At 35.1% G+C, this 22,888-nt stretch overlaps 1 protein-coding gene across 2 annotated transcripts in view; it reads right to left on the reverse strand.

The window, feature by feature from the left end:
- Nucleotides 1-22,888, reverse strand: part of LRRC7 (leucine rich repeat containing 7) — a 497,118-nt gene that overhangs the window by 297,644 nt on the left and 176,586 nt on the right. For both annotated transcript variants that reach the window (XM_033865102.2, XM_073788430.1), the window contains exon 3: nt 10,754-10,956. In XM_033865102.2, coding sequence (XP_033720993.2) covers nt 10,754-10,956 — 203 coding nt within the window. The remainder of the gene's footprint in view (nt 1-10,753; nt 10,957-22,888) is intronic.

Genomic DNA, 22,888 nt, shown 5'->3' on the forward strand with positions numbered 1-22,888 from the left:
CCAGTCTAGACAAATGCTAAATTCTAGAAGGAAGGTCTTCTTTCAGATTAGTCAAGCGGAAAGGACATGGAATTTGGAGTAACATTCTATTGCTAGTCCATAGTTTCTATTCTATGGACTTTGCCATTTTCTAGTTGTATAACATTTGGTAAATTCTTTTAAACTCATTGTGCTTCAGTGTCCTTGGACTTAAAATTAGGATAATGAAACTTATTTGTCAGAGTTGCTCTAAGGACAAAAGAGCTACTTCATATGAAGTGCCTAGCACAGAGTAGATGCTCAATAAATGTTGAATTTCCTGTCTTATGCTCTTTTCTTACCTCTTCCATCTGTCTTCTTTTCCTTTTCTACTGCTAATACACTGGTCCAGGCATGTGAGCTAATATGAGTTTAGAGGAACTTGGCTTTTGCATCTCTTTCTCAACTACCTGCCACTTCAAGGAAAAACTTCACAAAATATAGGTAATTTATATACTTAGGAACCTTAATTCCTTTGTAAATTATATTCCTCTGTAACCCTAAGCTTCACATACCTCATTCTCCTATGCTCTCAGCTCACAGTAGGATTGCCACTTGTCATCTTCTTGGTTCACTGATTCCAGTATTTCTTTAACATATTGAAACCACTATCATTTGAATTAAATTTCAATATCCATCATGTCCCTTAAGTCCTACCAACCATCATCATCTGTACCCATATTTTCTTTCTTCTCTCTTATTAAAATGGATGAAATGTGCCTGTTCCTCTCAAAGGCAACCCCTTCATGCATTCTGTGTATCCTGTGTCCTTTTGCCTTCAGGACTTTGCTCATATAATTATCCCATCAATTTCCTTCATTTAGTTTCTCCCCCCTTTCTTCTAATTTATTCTTACTAGTGTACAAATGTGCTTTAATGTCATTGATCTTAAAAAACAAATAAACAAAGCTTATTTTGACCTCAAACTTCTCTCTAGCTTGTCTCATTTCTCTGCTTTCTCTCAACAAAACCTCTTAAGAGAGATGTATATATCATATACATATATACATATATACATATACATCCACCATTGTCTCTTCAACCCACTTCATTGGGTTTCCACCCAACTAATCCTATCAAGGTCACCAATTACTTCTATACTAGCAAGTACAATGGTACCTCTTCTGATCTAAGTCAATTTCTTCTCTTAAAACATCTCTGTTCTTAGCTTCCATGACAACAGCACATGGGTTCCTCCAATATCCATAGCAACTCTTTATCTCCTTGCTTTCCTAATTTATCAATGGAAACTCTTTCTAAATCCCTTTTCAGGCTTTAATCTCCTATCTCCCAAATCCATTCTAATAGCAAATCCTATTAACTTTACCTACAGAGCATGCTTCTATTTTCTTCACTACCACCAATCTAGTTGAAACTACCAACTTCTCACCCATATAACTACTGTAGCCTCTAATCTCCTTGCTTCCACTCTTAACTTACCACAATGTATTCCCACATTGCATCCAAAGTGGCATTTAAAAATATATATATATGTTATTTAAGATCACCATTAAAAAAATTCTTCAGTGGCCCCCTATCTCACTTTGGATAAAATCTTAAGCCCTTTCCTCGCTTGCTTGAACTTACAGGATTTAGCTCCACTGTCTATCTACATCTCCTGCTGCACCTTATACAGCTTTCTCCTCACTCATTACACATCCATCTTCTTTCTGTTCTTTGAACATGCCTCATATATTCCTACCCTAGAGTATTTCCTCTGCCTGGAATGCTCTTTCTCAGATCTGCATGGTTCACTCCCCCTGTCATCCAAAGCACAACATAAAGGGTCACTCCTTAGAGAGGCATCTACTGTCCTCTCAACCTAAAGCAGTCTCTCAGCAATTTCCTTGCTTTAATTTCATCATGATACTTGCCATTATCTAACATTTTCTCTTAAATATTATTTTCATTCCTTCTTTGCAGGAATGTAACTTTTGTGAGAACAGGAAGTTGTTGGTCTTGCTCAATAATGTATCTCCAGCTCTAGAAGAGTTGTCTACACATATTTGATACTCAGGAAAGGTTTGCTGAATGAATGAACAAATCAATGGATATATTTTACCTAAAATTTGTTTTCTATATAATTTCCAAAAAACTGGCAGTAAAAATCAGCAAATGAGTTTCATTCTCATTGAAATTTCAGTGAGATTTGATATTTGGGTAAAGGTTAGCAATAAATGATGGGATGAGTAAGTCTTTAGTTGGAAGATAAACCAGTTCAAAAACTGACTGGGCTACTACAGAAGTCCCAGTTTCTCACTGACACACATAATAAAGAGTTGTTGGTACTATCAACTTTTGAAACAATAAAACATTGTAAACAAAAATAGAAATCTGAGTAAGAAAAAAATATCTAAAGTTTTCCACATATAAACAATGTTTTTTATAAATTTGTCCTACATCTTACTTTCCTTTGGGCCCCTAGAGAGTCCATCTACATTATTTATTGAAAAAAAAAACAAACCTACACATTTGAATGCCAAAATGATTGCAATAAAAGAACAGATTTGGATAAAGACGTTCCAGGCAAGAGATTAAACAGTTAGATTTTTATTATTTATGCATCACTCACGTGACAATTTTATTTTGGACATGGTTTTTTTCATATTCAGATGAATTCTATACCTTTGGTGCTGGAGGACAAAGTAAATTCACACTATGCACACTGAACACCTTTGAGGGAGTAAGAGAGTTGGAAAAGGCCATTCTTTTCACCTTTATTGGATCTTCAGAGAGCCCTCCATAGCTATATGTGGAGCTACTTACGTAACATTTCATGGTTATAGACAATTCTATGTTTCTACAAGACAAACACTTAAGGAATTACCTGTTAATGTGAAATTTGTTTTTAAAAATGAGGCAACTTTATTAAAGAAGTGGCAGCTTTTATATTCTGCATTTGAAAATTTAGCCCATGTTTAATCTAGAGCAAATCTTTTCATATTTTTTACACATGACAATTGTTTAATCAGCAACTATAGTGATTCAAGTAGTTTCTTTTACTTTGAAAGATTCCTCTTGAGTAGAAGAAAAAAATAATCAATGATCATTCAAGCTTTGATAAACAAATCATAATTACCAACAAGCAACTCAGAATTTGTCCCCCTAAAACATTTCTTCTCTGGCTCCTTTGATGTCATTAGACTTCTCACAAAATAAGCAAGTGCCCTTGATTTCAAACAATTTTATTTAAAGGTGTAAGAAAAACATGGCTTCAGGCTCCCAAATTCTAAGTATCAGACATCAGTGAATTAAAAGAAGAAAGAATCAATAAAATTGCAGATATATGATGTGTAGAATACTGGAGGACACTTTGGTTTTTTTTGGCTTATCTGGAATCCATTTCCCTTTTTCCATTAGAACATCAACCTTCTTTTTAAGAGCATCCTTAATTGTATAATAATATTTTGGGAGGCATCTGGAATTTGAATCTTGAATAAATGTCATGGTTACATGGGGGTGTTTGGAGGTACACTCCTCACAAGAGCAGCAGTGTGTGGTCCGTACTGTCATTGTGCTGTGAATTCTGTGCAGCAACTCAGAGCTCTCTTGGTTTCTACCCTTTTTTTTCATGTAAAGGTCTTCAGGCTCCTATTGATTTTGAGCCTGAGATATATTTTGAATAAATGTTCATCTTTACCATACCTTTTTATGGCCTATAATAAAAAAATAAATAAAATAAAATAAAAAACTGACACAACTGTAAATCCATATTAAATAGTAAATCATAGCCATTTGTTGACCAATTAACATTTTCTTGTTATTGTAGTACTGTATTTGTCTAAATTTATGTTAAAGAAGCCAATCAACTTCATTAAACATATGCCCTTTCTTATCAAAATAAACTATTTCTCTTAGCTCAAGAGTTATATATCACTTTGCCGTTTTTATAGGGCTTTCATGTACTTTATATTATTTGGTGCTCATGGCGATCCTAGGAGATGGGCAGAAATAAATTTGTTAGCATCTAATGCAGAAGAGGAAACTAAGGTTCAAAGGGGTTAAGTAAGATGTCTAAAGTCACGTGATGAGCTCATTTCAGAACTTGTGTTAAACCTAGGTCTTCTCTCTTCAGAATTTACATTTACTGTAGTACTTCTGTGATAATAACCAGTAACTACAGTCACTACTCTGTTTGTCAGAATACTTCCTTATATTGTTCATCATTTTTATCTATTTAAAATGAATCTCAGATGAGTGAATCACAAAATGTTAATTGTGAAAGGAATTTTAGAGGGCTTTTTTCACCCTCTACTACCATCATGTAAAAGTATATTCTTTGACATCCCTCCTTTGACTGCTTCTAGAGTCAAAGAGCACATTTCTTAACTTGGGAAAATATTATGTCGAAGCTCTATTTTATATGGATAAAGTACTTAGAGTTTGGGAGTAAGAAAAAATGCAGAGTGTACTATATTAAGTAGTGGATTATGGAGGAGCCACAAAAATTATCTCACCTCACTTCAACCCCAAGAATCAGCATCAAAAGTTAAGAAAAGGAAAAAAAAAACAAATTAAATGAGAGAGTTTGATTTTCTCTGTTCTCTGCAGATATGTGCCCACATTTCCTGTCCTTCCCTACCTCTGGCCACTGTCAGAGGTCTTACTCTGCAAAATAATACACACTGTTTCAGAGGGAGTTATGCCGATGTTTTATAACAATGAAAACTTATTTCGCAGTATCTTACTACTGGTTAACACTATTGAATTGTACTCGAAATCTTCTAGAGATATAATTGAGCCTAAAGTTTTGTTGGGGAAGTGAGTGACAGTGGTGGGCATTGTTATTTTGTGTAAGATAATGGGTAAAGCTTCTCTAGGAAGGTGATACTTGAGCAAAGACCTGAAGGAAATGAAGCAGCAGGCCATGTGGAAGAGCACTAGCAGAGGAAAGAGTGGGGACCAAATCTCTGAGTGGAGAGCTTGCTTGGCTTTTATGTATAGGCTCGGTACAAACAACTCCAACATAGTTGTCAGAACCCGTTCATTGGTCATTAACTTGGAGCTCTATTTTACCTGCTGGATGCTGGCAAATGATTCAGGTACATTTTTGTTGCTTATTTATTTTCTTAAAAGTCCGTGGGGATTTCTTCCATTTCATGGCCAATGACTGGATCCAAGCCATGACAAAATTTTCACCAGTCTAAAATATCCCTCTTTGATAAAGTTTTCTCTGTTTTATAGTGGATGATCAATGTCTTAGCTATACAGCCCTGCATGAGTGGTCAACACAGAATCGTGAGCACCATGCAAGTGTTTTTCGGTAGCCCTTGCCTGGCACCTGGCTTCTCAATGTCTGTTTTCTTCCCAGAAGAAGCAACTGCCGATATGGAGGTGCTTGTTTTTTCTAGCATCTCTTAGCTCACTGACAATATTCTACACTAGACGTAATATTGTTAAGATGATGAAGCATCTGGGAAGCATGTCCTTGAAAAGCGGTCTAAGGAACTTGGAAACTTGTCTTGGAAAACAGAACTCTAAGGCAAAACAGAACTCTAAGGGACTCTATGAATTCCTTTAAAATATTTTAAGGATCAAGGCAGTAATGCCAGAAGCATAATTCCTCATCCAGGGAAGGCAGGCCTTAATAATCTTAGTAGCACTCTGAGTGCCCAGCCAAGTTTTAGATGGATAGATAGGTGAATGGATCTACACCATTAATATACTGCAGAACTTTCTAACAATCAGAACTTTCCAATAATACAATGGTCTACTTCTTAATTGAGTGACTTCTTCCATAATAGAAAGGTTCATGAAGAGGTTGGATGACTATTATAATAGAAATAAGAGGTAGACATTTCTGCACTGGGGGCACAGTTGGACTAGTTACTAGCTATAGGTTCTTGGAAAGCAGTGGTCCCTGGCAACACTCATGGGGCACAAAGCCAAACTTTAGAGATACATTTTGACTTGTTACCGTAGCATAATCTCTTCTATCCTAACTAACACATAGTCTTTGGTTTTAGTTTTGGATAGGAATTTAATATCCCATGTGGCCTAAGATAAGTTAATTAACTTTTCTGGCCTTGATTTGCTTATTATAATAATTGAGGGCTTAAATAAAATAACTTCCAAAGTTGCATTTACTCAAAAATGACATAACGTGATTCTGTGACTCAAGGAAATTCTCTGGGGAAGTGGTGGTATTAGCCCTCACAAATGTGCAGGTGTAGCTATTTGGGTCAATAACCTATCACCCAACATGGGAAGAGGATTGTTTTTCTAGAAGCTGTCTTTGGAGATTTCAGTTAGAAATGACATCATGCCACAACATTTTTTGAGAGAGTCAATACCCAGAACTATCTTGAAATGTTACAAAATCTTACTATTGTACCCAGGGTAATTAACATGGAAAATTTCCTTTATCTATGGGAGGAGAATGATAAATACCAATTATTGATTTTTTTCTATTCCAGGTACTCCACAAACATTATCACACCAAGTACCCTACCCTCCTATGTATCTACCTATGTATGTATGTATGTGTGTATGTATGTATCTATCTATCTGTATAATCCCAGGAGTTGATGATATTATTTTCCCAGCTAAACAGTTTCTCCCAGTTTCTGAAGAAACTGAGGCTTTCAGAAAATAAAATACCTTCCCAACCAATTAGCAGTGCTAGGATCTAATCCCAGGTTTGTCTGAGTCCAAATCCTAAATTCTTAATCTCTAAAATACTTCTGGGTAGTTTATATGGGGAAAACTTTGTAAGTACAGTACTGCAGATTTAGTCCCGTTCTCTTTTATACATGGATAAATTAACCTCTTCTACCAATTTCACTCTGTGTCTTTCAATTTTCGTCACATATTGACTTTACCAAAATTATTTCTTTAATCTTTTTTAAAGTTCCTCTTCAGTTTCAAGAAGTTTCTCTGTAGGTTTTCTCTTTATTGCTCTTTTTTTTCACATTTGTCTTCCCACTCTATTACTTCATATATAATATACATATGTGATCGTCTCTTACTCTGTCTATAATTTTAAGTTTCCAGTTCCAAATAACAAGCAAAGAAGTACTAAATTATAAGCTGTGTGGGTTTCTATCACTGTGTGAAAGGCATGCTATTTTGTATTTTTACCTTTCACTACAAAAAATTAAGCAGCACAGATTGAACTATTCCTAATCAAAACACTACCTGTTCTTTCATATCTATTTTTTGCATCTTTTCTGACACACTCTTGACATTCTTTTCCTAATGCCATTAACCTTGACTCTGTTCCCTACCTGCTTTATAAGAATGTACAGTACAGACTCTTGGCCAGCTAGAACATTCTCAGTATAAAATATCTGAATGAAAATAATTTTTAAAATGTATAAAAGGTAATTCTTGCCGTAATATAATATTAAGAATACAAATAGTTATCTCATTACTCAATAAATCTCAAATCACAATGGTAATAACATCAAAATAATACCAAGAAAACAGTAAAATAAGATGGCAGACAAAAAATACTTCATTTAATCTAACTTTGAAAGGTTTAAATCCCCTAAGGGCTCAATACTTTGCCTACAAGTCCTTACAAACTTTGATTAAGAGGAACTTTTCCTCGCAAAACAGCGATTTTATAGCATTTTGTTTGTAGTGTACATTGTGGTAATCTCTCCAACAGTTCTTCCACCTCATTTCCTTGTGTTGCTGCCAGTAAGCACAACTCTACAGAGGTGGCCCATCATTGTTTAACCCAATTAGAGTAATTTCATTTTTCTTGACATGGTGGATCCCATAGCAAATGGACTGGATCAACAACGAACATGTGACACAATTAAGGTCAATGAGACCTAAGGACAAGTTAACTGAAGAATTCTGGGGGAGACACTTCTCGTCCTTCTCAGAAAAAGAAAAAGTTTTCAGAGGCCAAAAATTTCTAATTTGGGATGCTGTGGATGTGAACACTAGAACAGTTCTAGCCATTCTGCCCCATGAGGGAAAGCCAGCCTCAGAATAAAGCTGATCCCACACAAAGCAAATAGAAACATACCAAGTCTGGAGCTTGTTCTGAGATGCATTTTCCACTTATGTGAGCCAATCAAGCCTATTTCTTGTTTAAATCAGTTTGGATTGGTTTTTGTATTACTTGAAACACATATAATGAGCCCTAATTGATATGTCAGTCCTTTTGTTTCTTAATTTACCTATTTTTCTAATAATGCACAAATATATCCATGTATTATTGTAATCAAATCTCAAGTCAGATAATTTAGATCATATCTCAATATCAGATACTTTAGAAAAAAGGAACTTACAGGGCTGTTTTAGGAAACTAATAATATTGAACTTTGGGAGTCAAAGAAACCTTGAGAGATTATGTGAAAGGTCTTTGAAATACATAAATCATACCAATAACAAAAGATAACCATTTCTCCTGAATTCTAATACATTGCAAAAGTGTTATCAAATCCTTGATTCACTTGTATTATTTTTATTTATTGTTAATCCAAGCTCTCTTCATTAAGCCCCTAGTGACTGACTTGATATGTAAAACTCTCCAATGGCATTTTCTGCCTGATGCATCAAGTCAAACAATGCTGTGTAACTCTCAAGACCTTTCATAATCTGGGTTCCCTCTGCTCTCCCTACTCTACCTACATATGTCAGCACTTGCCCACTTGCACCTGCAGCTGCAGACTCTTCACAGCTTTGCTGCTCCTCTCCTCTCCCTCTACATATATTCCATCTTAGTTTTTGCATCTGTGCTTTTTGGTCAGGCCCTTCCCCATCCCCTCGAAGAATGGAACTCTTCTCTATACACAAGCTCTACCACAGGATTTGGTTCTTTGGCCCTGATTATACTTTATTGTGTATTCACCTCTAACGCTTCAGTTTTCTCTGTGATTAGGTTGTCAGATCCTTGAGAACAAGGGTTGAGATTTATTTCTATTATAGCCCCCCTAAAGCTTCAAATACTGTGTAGCAGAGTAGATATTAAATGAGTATGTACTTGATTAATTAACCATATTTTTACTATTTGTCTTACAGACTCTGTTGCATGCATCTAGAAAAAGATTTTAAATGGCTGGATTGCCCTAGGGCTGCCAGATTTAGTAAATAAAAGTATAAAATGCCCAGTTAAATTTTAATTTCAAAGAAATAACAAACTGTTTTGTGTTTTAGTATAAGTATACCCAATGCAATATTTGGGATAGAATTATACTGAAAAATGGCCTGTGTTTTAGTTTAAAAGTTAAACTCTACTGGATGTCCTTTATTTCATCTGGCAATTCTAGATTGACCTGACCTAAAAAAAACAAAACTTTGTGCTTAATTTCTTAAATTAGAGCTAAATGCCACATTTATGAATTGCTTAACTTTATATAGTCTTACTAATCAAGTCCTATAGTACATGAAGTTCTCTGCATTGTTTCATCTAGCAGCAACAACACATAGATTGAGTATCCATTATGTGAAGGTCACCATGTATCCTCCTGTACAGGGAGGCAAGGATGAAGAATGAAAGATTCATCTAAGATGAATAAGATCTTTCCCTCTACCCTCAAGTAGTTCATAGCCTGGTGGAAGCCACAGCCCATTTCAGTCCAGCCTCCACTTATGTGCAATCTGGATGTTAATCCATATGGCCAAAATGTTTTAGGTCTGATTCAGCCCTCCTGGGCAAAGATTCAAGATGACACCATACACACAGGTGGTCAAAAATGAAGGATATTGGTTTTGAAGTACACATTAAATAGTTCCTGTCTCTGAAGTGTTATATAAACACTGTAATCCATTATCCTAAATGAAAACAATCATTCAAAAATCCTTTTGATCAGAGCATTTTACTCTGCTTTTGATATTAACTTAGTTTTTATGATGGGACATTTTTTTTTCTGGTTCTTGGATATGTAACATGCATTTTTTTTAGCATAAGCAATGGAAATGTATTGCATGATATTTTCCCCCTCTTAGCCATTAAGTTCTTCACGGGTGAATGCCATTCCAGCTACTTAACCTGAGTCACTTATTTAGGTGAACAATAGGATCCAATGATTTAGATTTTGAACCTTCTGCTGTGTGGCCTTAGTCTGCTGTAACTAATCTCTCCAGTGTTTTCTGGTCATAGGAGACATTTTCTTTGCCTAGCACAAGATCATAATGGCAGTGCGTATGTATGTGTGTGTAAAGTTTGACATTAGTTAAAAAATTTTAGCTACACTATATGTATAAGTTGTATGCCATATAAATTCAGTGATGTTTGTAATAACCAAAAATTTCAAATTCTAGAAATAACAGCATGTTTTTCATAATAGTATACTTGACTCTTTGTGTGTGTGTGTGTGTGTGTGTGTGTGTGTGTGTGTGTGTATGTATGTAAAAGCATTTCTTAGACTTGTAACATAATTCAAGGCTTTAAAACAATGTCACCTTAACATACAACATACAAATTTTCAGTTCTGGAATAAAGAGTACCATATTTTCCCTTTCTTTTCTAAACATAAGCTATTGATCTCAACCTACCAACCTGTTATTTTCTTGGAGATCATCTTCAGTTAAAATAAAAAGGCATATTACATAAAATGATGATTTCAATGGAGTTCAATTGGTTATTGGCATCTTACATGAAGTTGCAAATGGAGTCACATTAAAAGGTAATGAGAATATTGGGAAAAGTTATATTAATTTGAATGATTTGTCAATTACCTAGATAGAAGGCTGTAGTTAGCATTATCATTATGTCAAGTCTCTGGAGTTATGAAATACTCATTTGAAGTACATATTTTAGGTTATCAAAAATTACCTTTGGTAGCTCTTCAATTTGATTGGCATCTAGGTAAAGTTCCTCTAATGTCCGTTCAAAGTTAAAGACCTCCTTTGGCACCTGCTGAAGGCTGCAGTGGGAGTAATCTAAAACTGAGATGATTTCTTCTTCACCTCGGAAACATCGGCACGGCACCAGACGGCCGATGATTTTCCGCTTGGTGGTCATCTCCAGGCACTGCACTAGAGAAAAACAGAAAAAAAAACAACTGCTTAACTACCTGCCTTTGGAAGGCATTCTTATAATATTTAAAGCTTAGAAATTTACTTATGTTGTATATTTTATAATTATATAATGCCTTAAAGAAGTTTACATAAGACATGCACATGCAATAGATCATTTAATCCTTAAACAGCTCTCCAAGGTATGTAAAGACATGTTCTTATTCCCATTTAACAAATAAAGAAATGGATTCAGAAAGGGTCAGAATCCCATTATCACACAGTTTTGGAATGGCAGAACTGGGCCAGAATACAATCCTGACTTAGCACAATGCTTACATTCACACTTGAAACATGGAACTATAATATGTTTTTTTTTAAATTTTATACAAATTGCAGTGCAGAACAGAAACCTCCAGAATTTGTTGGAGAAAAACACATTTCTCTCATTTCTGCAAAATAGTCAAGTTTTACCCATAAGGTTTATGATATCCTCTTTTTGACTCAAATTTATTCCATTAATCAATAATTATTTATTGGGCTTCCCTGGTGGCGCAGTGGTTGAGAGTCTGCCTGCCGATGCAGGGGACACGGGTTTGTGTCCCGGTCCAGGAAGATCCCACATGCTGTGGAGCGGCTGGGCCCGTGAGCCATGGCTGCTGAGCCTGCGCGTCCTGAGCCTGTGCTCCGCAATGGGAGAGGCCACAACAGTGAGAGGCCCACGTACAGCAAAAAAAAATAAAAATAAAAATAATAATTTATTAAATAACTAATATGTTCCAAGCATTGAACTAGGTACTGGGGATAGAGATGAACTGAACAAAGCTCCTATTGGAGATACAGTTATTCGCTTCAGGATAAGAATCTGTTCCTATGGATCCTTTTATTTTAATGGGACAGAACAATCATGGCAGAAATTTCTGACATCCTGGCATGTCTTTCTCTAGGTTAAAATGACCAAATGTCATGAAATCTTGCACAAAATTGATATCATGGCATCTATAACACTTTATTAAAGTTACTGTTTTTCATGTCATTCTTTCCCTAGACTGCAAGGCTATTGAGGGTAGTAACTGTGTTTTGTTCATTTTTACATTTGTATTGGTTCTTGACATATAGTAGATATTCAATAACAAATGTAAAATGAACAAATCAGTTCATGAATGAATAGATGGATACATTTGGGACTCTCTCCCCAACCACCAACAGATACTGATAATTTGCTTGAAAAATTTCTCATTCTAACTAAAATGTCACTATCTCTGTGAATGTCTCCCCAGGATAAATGAATAGTGTCTTCCTCTGAGCTCCCAGGGCACTAATCACATTGCTTCCTAATTATGTGTACTATTTCCTTGTGTACTGGGTGAGTTCTTGAAGGAGAGGATCTTGTCTTATTCATCTTTGAATTCACAATAACAGTACACAGTTTGCCATCTGCAGAAATAGTACTGAATGAGCATCAATTTGAAACTCGCATTTTATTCATTGATTTATTTTTACTTATCAGCATAAACTTATTTCTGAAACAGAAAGTAGTGATAGTTCACAAAGATAATATAGCATTTTGTTTTGAAATGGCTTAGATTAAATCAAATTTGGAGGCAAATGAATACAATATGCTTGAGAGATGTTGAAAGTGCAGCCCAAAGCCATTTTTATTCCTCCTTTTACTTATGAAATTAATAAAATTATATTTTGGGACAGGTTCATGAGTCAGCTCTTATAGAAGGTTATAAGAACATAGTAATCTTTAGAAGGTTTAACTAAAAACATTAAAAAAAGATGGTCTTTCCTCTCCATTACTTTCTATCTCTTGAACTCCTACACTTCTCATTTCTGGGAGCTTGAATCACAAGGTTTTGTAACTTTTATTTTACTCGACTTTCCTTGAAAGCCCTGATTGTAGGTTGATCTCTACATGGGATCTAGCACATATCAAGCAGCCAGTAAATGCATCTAGTAAATATATGACATATATTAGGTACCTAGTTCATATTTGTTGAGGTTATTGCAGTTGTAAAGGTAAGTGATGATGGCTCAGGCTATGATAGTGGCAGTAAGGATGGGGAGAAGTGATAGACTGGAAAGGTATTTAAGAAGCAGAATCCAAAGTGTGGGTAATGGATTAGATGAGAGGTGGAAGGGGTGCTGTGGAGAGAGGGAGAAGTCTTGAAAAATTCCCAGGTTTTTAATTTATCACTAGTAGCCACATTGACTACCCAGCTGTGATGCCGTCAAGCTGACTCAAGGTGTGTATCCTGTCTGTCTCTATGACTCACAGGTGAGGAATCAATTGTTCATATTTTGTTTTTGCCCAGTTCCTTGCACTCACCCTTTTGTGCTGAACCTTGTAGCTATTTCTTGATACCCATCTGTTGCTGCAATTGCAAATTTTTTATAATGAAGAGAAAAAAGAGAATATCCAGGCCTGGACCTGAACCATTTGGCCAGAGAATCCACTGTCCACTAAGACTTTTGCAATTTAATTCACTTAGGACTGCTTTCCCTTTTGTTGATCAAAAATGTAGGCTCTTCTGGTCCTTTTTTCGGTCCCTTGTCTCATTATTACAATGTGCTGAGCTTTCCCCCTGACCCAACTTCTCTTTCCTTCAATCCCACTAAACTCTGAAATTGTGCCTTATGTCATGATCAATAACTTCATTGATCCTCTCCACTGAAGGCTTCCTCCCCTTCATAGTCTCAACTAAAACATGGTTCACTTACAGCCTTTAAAAGTGGAGCATGCTGATTTTCTCATACCTTAAACACACTTCAAGGTTGGAAAGTGGAATTGATATCCTCCCTTTCTCTCTAAAAATTATTAATCTTCTCTCATCCTAAAAAATGTCCTGCTCCTCTGATGGTCTCATTACCTGGTAGTAACATCTTTCTACTCTTTTTCATATCATTCATTACCACCTCTAGAACCCATTGATGACTTTGGTATCTGATTCATGGACTATCTCTCAATCGGAACTCCTTCCATTCCTGATTTATGCTCCCTACACGTTATAGCTTTCAACTTTTTTTCCATCTTAAATTTCTAAGTAACTTGATTGTAGTGCTACTCCATTAATTTTTCCCTTGCAGATATCTAGGTAGTTTACCTTTCTTCTAACAAAGTTTCAATGAACTTCTAACCAACCAAAATATATATAGCAATTTTGTTTTAAATTAATAGTACTTATTTTATTATAGCTATAAATATCACTGTAATTCAGTCACATTTTATTTCTTCTGCATCTTATTCTTTAAAAATTGCTTTTTTTTCTTTGGTTTGTCTATGTGTCTTTTTTTTTTTTTTTAATTTTATTTATTTATTTATTTATCTATTTTTGACTGTGTTGGGTCTTCGTTTCTGTGTGAGGGCTTTCTCTAGTTGCGGCGAGTGGGGGCCACTCTTCATCACGGTGCGTGGGCCTCTCACTGTCGCGGGCTCTCTTGCGGAGCACAACCTCCAGACACGCAGGCTCAGTAGCTGTGGCTCACAGGCCTAGTTGCTCCACGGCATGTGGGATCTTCCCAGACCAGGGCTCGAACCTGTGTCCCCTGCATTGGCAGGCAGACTCTCAACCACTGCGCCACCAGGGAAGCCCTATGTGTCTTTCATTAATTCAATTTCCTATCTCTTCTTCTCTTGATATAGTGAAAAACATGTAATCTGTCTTATTTCCCCCTGGAATAATCTTTTAGGAGCACTATATCTTCCTGCTTCAGTCTGGAGTGGTCACTTTACTTTTCTAGACCTGATGTGTGTGTGTGTGTGTGATCCTGGAATTTCTCTTCACTGTCATTCTGTGAATTTTATATTTCCTTCCATTTTATTCCTACTTCCTGAACCCCATGTCTTTTCTTTCTAGACTTATTGGACTATAACATCCAATGGTGAAATATAACATCCAGTAACTTACTGAGAAAGAATCTACTGTAGGAACATTTTTGAGACCTCTGCATATACAAACATGATTTCATTTCACCCACAAACAATTGAAAGTTTGGCTGGATATATACTTCTAGGTCAGAAATAATTTTCTTTATAAATTCGAAGGCATTTTTAAAGTATTATTTTCTAGCTTTTAAGGTTGCTGTCAGGAAATCCAGCTCTATTACTATTCAAAATCCTGTTTTACGCCCACCTTCCCCTCTCCCAAAATATTTTAGAACTTTTATTCTTAGTCTTCTGAAATTTCATGACAATGTACTTTGATGTGTTTTTATCCATTGTACTGGGTACTAAATGGGCCCTTTCACGTTGGAAGCATTTATTGTTAAATTATGTTAAATTTTCTGTTATTATTTAATTGATGATTTCCTCCTGCTCTTCATTGTTTCTATTTTCTTTTTCTGTAATCCTGATTAGTTGAATGTAGGAAATGTCTAGTAATTTAATTATTTTTTCTCTTGTAATTTCCATGTCTTTGTTTTTTTATTTTATTTTCTGGAAGATTTTCTCAACTTCATCTTCTAAATACATCTCCTGTATTATCTTTTATTAGATAACATATTTTTATTGTCCAAAAATTAGTTGTTGCTTCCTAAATGCATGTTCCTTTTTAACAGTATCATGATTGTATTTCAGGGCGCTATATCATTTCATTTCTCTAAGAAGATACTAGCTATAGACTTTTTTTTTGCCTTTTCCCCCTGCTCTGCATTTTTTTCTGAGTTCCATTTTCTGTTTGTTTCGTTTCATCTTTATTTTTCATGATAGGGGTCTTCCACAAATATCTGGTGATCCCTGGCTGTCCTTCAATATTGAAGAGTGACTCTCTAAAGAACTAATTGGAAGCTTTGTATGCATAATAGGTATCACTGCAGGATGACTGGCAGCAAGCCAAAGAATATTCTGGTCTTCAGCCTGAGGCATAGCTATGAAACAGGAGGGAAGGAGGCAGGGCACAACCTTTAAAAGAATGACATAGCCATAGTACATGATGAAAACTAGTGAGAACCAACTAGGTACAAGATGGCGGAAGATTCAACTTCCAGTGGACCTTGAGCATAATTACTCACATATTGTAATACATTAGCATGCTAAATGACACTCCCACAGGTGCCATGACAGTTTCAAGGCTGACCATAAAAGGCCAAAAAGTGGGTGGTAGCCGAATTCCTGGAAATCTCTGCCCATTCCCCAAAATAATTGGAATAATCCTCCCACTCATTAGCTTCTGAAATATGCAGCCCATAAAAACTAACCATGCCATATTTCGAGGCCTCTTGCCTCTTGCCTTCCAAGATTGCTCACACTCTGTCTGTGGAGTGTGTTTCTATCTAAATAAATCTGATTCTTACCTATCACTTCGTCTCTGAATTCTTTGGTGATGAAGAAAGACCTTAAATTCACTGGGAAGAGCTATGCAGTTTTGTAAATAAGGATTTAAGTCGATTTTTCTATTTTCAGTACTAAGTCTCCTCAGTTCTTTGTCTGGTACCTGTTGTCTCCAAGACTCTAAGGAGGACTATGAAGCAAATCAATTTCTACAACCCTTTGTGGGTGCTCTATAATGTAACTGACAATGTACTTTTTATATACGTGAATATAAACTACATCTTCTTTCCCTGTCTTCTTAAAATTTGTTGAAATCTCTTATCTCCTAGTGTCTTCTTTTCAATTTTCACTCTCCTTGTGAGTATATGCATTTTAAAATTTCTTTTAGTTTAGTGCAATTTTGGTTGTAAGTATAGGTCAATAAGGAAGGTGGGAGATTAACTTCCATGTTTAAAAGAAAGTTTTCCTTTAAGCCCTTTCATACTTTTAATCCCTTCTTACTTGACCTATTAGGAGCATTGGACAGAGAATTATATTTTTCTTTCAGAAACACTCTCTTCCTTTGGCTCCCCTGACTTCACAATCTTCTGACATTTATCCTTCCACTTTGGTTCCTCAATTTCAATCTTTTAAGAAGATCCATCTTCTCTACCAAATATTGACATTTATAGTATTAGAGAGTTATTCCCTGGCTAGGCTTGTTGCCCTTCTAATTGTACGCTCTCTCCCTTTCAATCTTTACAGTCTCACTCACCTTTCCCAACTCTTTTCATTTAACTTTGATGAGTGATAGCTATAAATCTTTTCAAATTTCTACTCAAATTTATTTCCCTCATCAATTCCACTTTGTGTTTTATGAGCATCTCAAACATAACATGTTAAAAATTGAAGTGATGCTCTTCAAAGGTATGGAGTCCATCATCGTAGTCAAGACCTTGGACACTGAAGCCAACTCCCTGGCTGTGTGACTCTCAGCACATATTTAACCTCTATCAATTTAGTCATCTCTAAGATAACAGAGTACATACCAAGCTCATAGAATTGTGTCTTCAAGTTTTAAGTATTCACTAAGTGTTGGCAATTACTGTTCTGCCCAAACCTCCTCCTCCTCCTCCTGTGCTCTCAGTCTCAGTGAATGGCAATACAGTTCACCTAGTTTCTCAAGATGGAAAGCTTGGCAATGTTCTTGACTCCTCTCATTCCCTCACTTCCCACATCCAACAATCACCAAGTCCTAATCCTTCAATAGCCTAAACATATCCTGATTCAGGTCTGTTTTTATTAATTTCAACTGCCTAACAACATAGTTCAAACTATTTTCTCTTGCATATGTACCTGTCTCTCTATTGTTCTCCCATCACAGTGAACCTGGGGTGACCTTTAAAAACACAAACATTATTATGTCACCTTCCTGTTTCAAATACTTCAATGATTCCTCTCTGCCCTCCAGACAGTCTCAAGTCTTTATTGCGGCTTAAAATAATGGTACTCTGGCCTGACTGCTGTCTTCCACACTCACACCCAGCTCTCTGTGCAGCCTGGCCAGGTACCACGCTTATTGTTTTCTTTGCTCTTCTTATTCATGGCTTCTTTTGCATTTCTAGGACTACATGATCTTTCTTCTACTAGGGCCTTCAGAAATAGGGCTGCCTTTGCACAGGGTACATTTCCTTGCTCTTTAAAAAAAAAATAGATTAGAAGGGAAAGTAGCCTCTCTTTATTCAATATGTTCCAACTCTGTATGTCCTCATCTCTATATGTTTCAATTATATGCTTCCATACCCTTTGATCACATTTTAATTACATATTCAAATCAATCTTGTTCACTAGATTGAAACTTCTGTGAGGACAGGGACCATGTCTAGCCTTTAAACACTGTATATTTCCAGTAACTTTAGTATCTAGTTCAGAGTAGATACTTTAAAAACATTAACTGTATTAATAAATGAATATGGTAAGTAAAGATGATTATAATGACTTTTATTTGTATAGTCCTTGCAAAATTTCAAAACAATTTACAATTTATCACCTTTTTTTCTTGATGAATAAGCATTCATATATTATTTTCTATATTTCACTAATAAACTAATTAAGGTTTAGTGAGTCTGTAATGTGCATAAGGTCACACACAGAGTGATTAGTAGAATTGAGGTTAGATCTCATTTTTCTTGACCCCAAAGTTATCATTTTTTCCCATTAGCAGACCCTGCATTACATTTACAGGGATACACATAGATCAGCATATGAGAATTTATCAAACATGAGTTTACTAGTTGTTCTATACCAAACACACACACACACACACACACACACACACACACACACACACACTTGATAGTTATTTACACATAGACTACTTCATAGGTGCAAACAGAATGATGGGGTAGCAGTGAGGGAAATAACATTGTTCTTTTATCTGGTGATAAGAGTTTAAACATTTTTTTGCATGTCAAAAGTATGAAAATACAGTAGGGTAGAATAAGTAGAGCATAACATACAAGAAAGCACATAAATGTTACATACATAATATATAGAAGCAACTTTTGCTTTTTCCTGAAACATAACCATTTCCCAGTATACCGTAGAAGCATGTGGCTTCACATCTAGTGTATGGACTTTGACTCAGAAGCAACCAGACTTCCTGTTTTACTACTATCCTTAGCAAACACCCAAAAGAGGAATTCTTAGATTTTCAGTTTTTCAAAGGGATTTAAAAAGGCAAGAGGAAAACAAGTTTTCATCTCTTCCTGTTAAAGTCCTTCCAATAAATTCCTTAAGTCAAAGATAAGAGTATTATCTTTTTTGGATTCTCACTGCATGGATTCTCTTCTCTCTTGAATCATATATATATATATATATATATATATATATATATATATATATATATATATATATTTTAAAATCTGAATTGAATAACTAAAGGGATTTTTCTTTTTCTATAGCCACAGCATACAGTCAACAGTCTCCCTTTCAACACTCTCCCTGAGTCAAATATATTTAAGTAGCAGGGCTCGCTAACATGGCCTAACATAGGTGAAACAGCAAAAAGACTTATCTTGCTACAGTCATCAGGTCCTTCTCTATTCATAATTTAAACCAAAGAGAATTTCAATCACTTGAGAATTATGCCTACAGTAGTTGACCCAAGCAATAAGAATATATGTATCAAAACACCTGATTTCCAGTACCACTGCATTCTCTAGGATTTTAGACCCATGTATGCCAATGTTACCCTTGCCTAATATTTCATCCCTGGAAAGTTAAAGGGATAAGGGAAAGTTCAATCTTTCCAAGATTTCTTGTGATAAATACTCTGGCTGTCCTCATTAGTTGGCACAGTCTTACATTTTTCAAATGACAAATGTTTCTAATTTATTCACTGAGAAACCCTTTGCTTCACTAAATGTGCCACAGGGATATGGAAACCTGCCAAACTCTCTCCATGTCCTACTTCAAGAAACATCTTTAAAACCATTACCTAATCTGAAGTAGTCTCTAAAACTCCCTTATCAAGACAACATACATGGTGATTCTTGGACTTCAAGTGGAGCATCTGAGGTTTGTTTGTTTTTTGATTGTTGAAATGTTCACATTTCAAAAATACTCATATTTCATGGGTTTGTTTTCATCTTATCATTATAATATCTGAAAGCCTGAAATTGTTATCCATAATTTGATTTGATATCATTACAAGGAAACCAGTTTGTCTTCACGAAGATCAATGGACTGTTATTAAGATAAACACATTAGTGGTCTTTAATGCTGATATTATCACATCAGCAATCAAAACAAGAAATCAAGAAGGAAAGCATGGTGTCTGGTACCAAGAAAAAGCTTTTCTAATAGTTCTAATTCTGCCTTTAGACAAGTGAGTTCTTTTAAGAATAGCAATGTTTCCATTCTCCTTCCTCACATATTTCCCAGGAATTTTCATCCACTGACTTCAGAAAGTCTCTTTCTATGAATGATTCCTAATATAAACCATCATCCCTGATTTAGTTTCTAACTGCTTGATGAGCCACCTATCTTTAAATAAAACTCAACTTGTCTAAAGGAGAACGTGAAAAATATTTACTAAGTTCCTACTCTGTACCAGACACTGTGCTTTCCCTCTTGATTTCTTGCTTTGATTAGTTGTGTTTTAATTCTCTTAATGCTGTACCTTGGAGTCATCTTTTACTACTCCTTTCTTTCCTTCTGTATTAGACATTCAATGTCTTCCCTTTCCTTTCCTTACCATTCAATCTAGTTCAGATCCATACCATCTCCTAGTAGTACTGCCCAAAGTAATACAGTACGAAAGTATACTATTTCCAGACATCTTTCTTTTACAATCATTTATGCAGCAAATATTTATTAAGTGTCTACAATGTGCTGGGTACTGGGTTATATGGTGGGAAAAAACAGTGGGTAAAAGAGCTACGTTCCCTGCTCTAATAAATTTCCTGGATAGTGAGGGAGATAAATATTGAACAAAAAATTAAGCAAATAAATCCATACTTGTACATTGTAATAATTGCTTTAAAAGAAAATATTAGAGTTTTATCCATTTTATATATTTACACATTAAGTATCTTGATTAATCCCCTAAAATGCATGTCCATTCCCCAGTTCTAAAAGCTTCACTGTGTCTACATTTTCAATAGCATTATTTCCCAGTCCATGTCCCTGGGTCGTATCTCTTCTAAGAAGTAAGCACTGTGCATTAGCAAATTAAGGGCTCAGAGAGGTTTTGTGACAAAGAAATATGCTTATTTTTGTTCAAACTAGTGTTTCCTAAACCACTTAAAATTTAAAACATGTAAAATGTTATAGTTTATCACCATAATCAGGAATTAGTCTTCTGAATCATACATTTTAGGAAAGCCTGGTCTATAAGATTCTTTAGCTTGACAATCAAGCTCTCTATAATCTACTTTTCAGCTGTTTTATCTAGTACTTCCAAGTCTGTGCTCTACCTTAAACCACTCCCAATACTTAATGTCCCTGATCCACTTTCTTCATCTATACAATCCTGCCAAACTATGGTAATACCATTACATCTTTATAAATCATGTTGAGTAATTTTATTTATTGGTTATTATAATTTGTTCGCAGGTATTAAAACATCACAGTAGCTGATGTTAAAGAAGCTTGTGTTTTGGAACTTCTGGGAATGACAAATAGAATTCTTTGTTTTACTCTTTAATTTATTTAAGTCCTTGTCTACTAGTCACAGTGTGCTCCAGTAGAAAAGAGATCCACAGAATCTGAGTTTGGATCACTTATTGAAGCTCAAATTCTTCTTTTTAAAGTCTTCTCTAACTGTTCCAGACTATAAATAATGCTGCTCTCCTTGTCTTCCTCCTCTTCCTTACTATTATTATTGTCATATTAACACTAATTACTCTAAAGAACATCAACATAAGGCTTATAGAATCAATCTGAAAAAAACCTCGAGAGAAGATTTGTACTGAGTAGTAGAATTTACGATCTTACTAAAAAATCTTTCCTTATTTTTACATAGGTGAAAAACAATATTTTAATCTCTTGTCCTTCTTTCTCCACACATCCTCTCCTAGATTTTTTATCTACTGACTTACTTAAATATGCAAACATGACTGTAGAGGACAGTAGAAAGCAAACTTCAAGCTTAGCTTTAAAATGGCTCAAGTTCAGGAAAAAGTTCTAATTCTATAATAAAATGTTATAGCTATGTTTCTTGAAGAATTTTGCTTTTAGGCAAGTTGTGAACCTGAGCCATGAGCAGTATGAAGAAACAAATTTCTAAGTATTAGGGTATTCTCAAAGATCTAACTTTCAAAATGTGGTAACCTAAAGTAATGAGTCTCTGGAATAATATCTGAAGACTTGTTTATACAGAGGTACAGAATAAGAAAATAGAAGAGAAGTAGTCAGATATAGGCAATTTAATTAATAGTATCTTAGGTTTGTTTGGAACCTTAGTCTAATCACTTGTCTCATCCTTGAATAAATTACTCAGATGATGGTCTTATACCTTAATATCTCTTGACATATTTTTATTTTGAGATATAAGGTAATGATTTATGTTCTTAATGATGACTGAGTTATTATGAAAAAGATCAATTATTCAGCATGATTTATTGAGAAGCCAGAGATATGTATAGTACATTTAGAGGTAGTTTAATTAAATATTTTATTTAATAAAACTTGCAGTATATGATGGTTAATATTTAGTTTTGTAAAAATTTCACCTTATGTGAAACACTTTACTCCACACTTTATTCAAAAGATTTGAGTAGGAGTTTCAGTAGGAGCCAGTAAGAAAGCATTTTCCATGCAGTTGTCTCAGCTCAGGGATCCTTGCCTTTTGTGATGTGACACAATGTCAATATGGTGCCCTTCACAAGACACGATGAAAGACCCATGTTTTCAATCTGATATAAACAACTTAGAGAAAACATTTTTAAATGGCATTTCATGCAGCTTTATATTCATTCTTCAATCATAAGTACAGATAACTTCTGATATTATCTCTGTTTATTAATATTTTAATTAATTCTGATGATGATGGTACTTGTGCTTTCAGGATAGTTAGAGCAAATGTTGCAATTTTGAAACTCAACTAAATAAACAGGACTTCTGGAGATAATCTTTTAATCAATTAAGTTTCTTTGGGTATAAATCTAGGCAATTACTTTATAATTGGAAAGATTT

This window comes from Tursiops truncatus, chromosome 1 (assembly GCF_011762595.2).
Source record: "Tursiops truncatus isolate mTurTru1 chromosome 1, mTurTru1.mat.Y, whole genome shotgun sequence".
NCBI lineage: Eukaryota > Metazoa > Chordata > Mammalia > Artiodactyla > Delphinidae > Tursiops > Tursiops truncatus.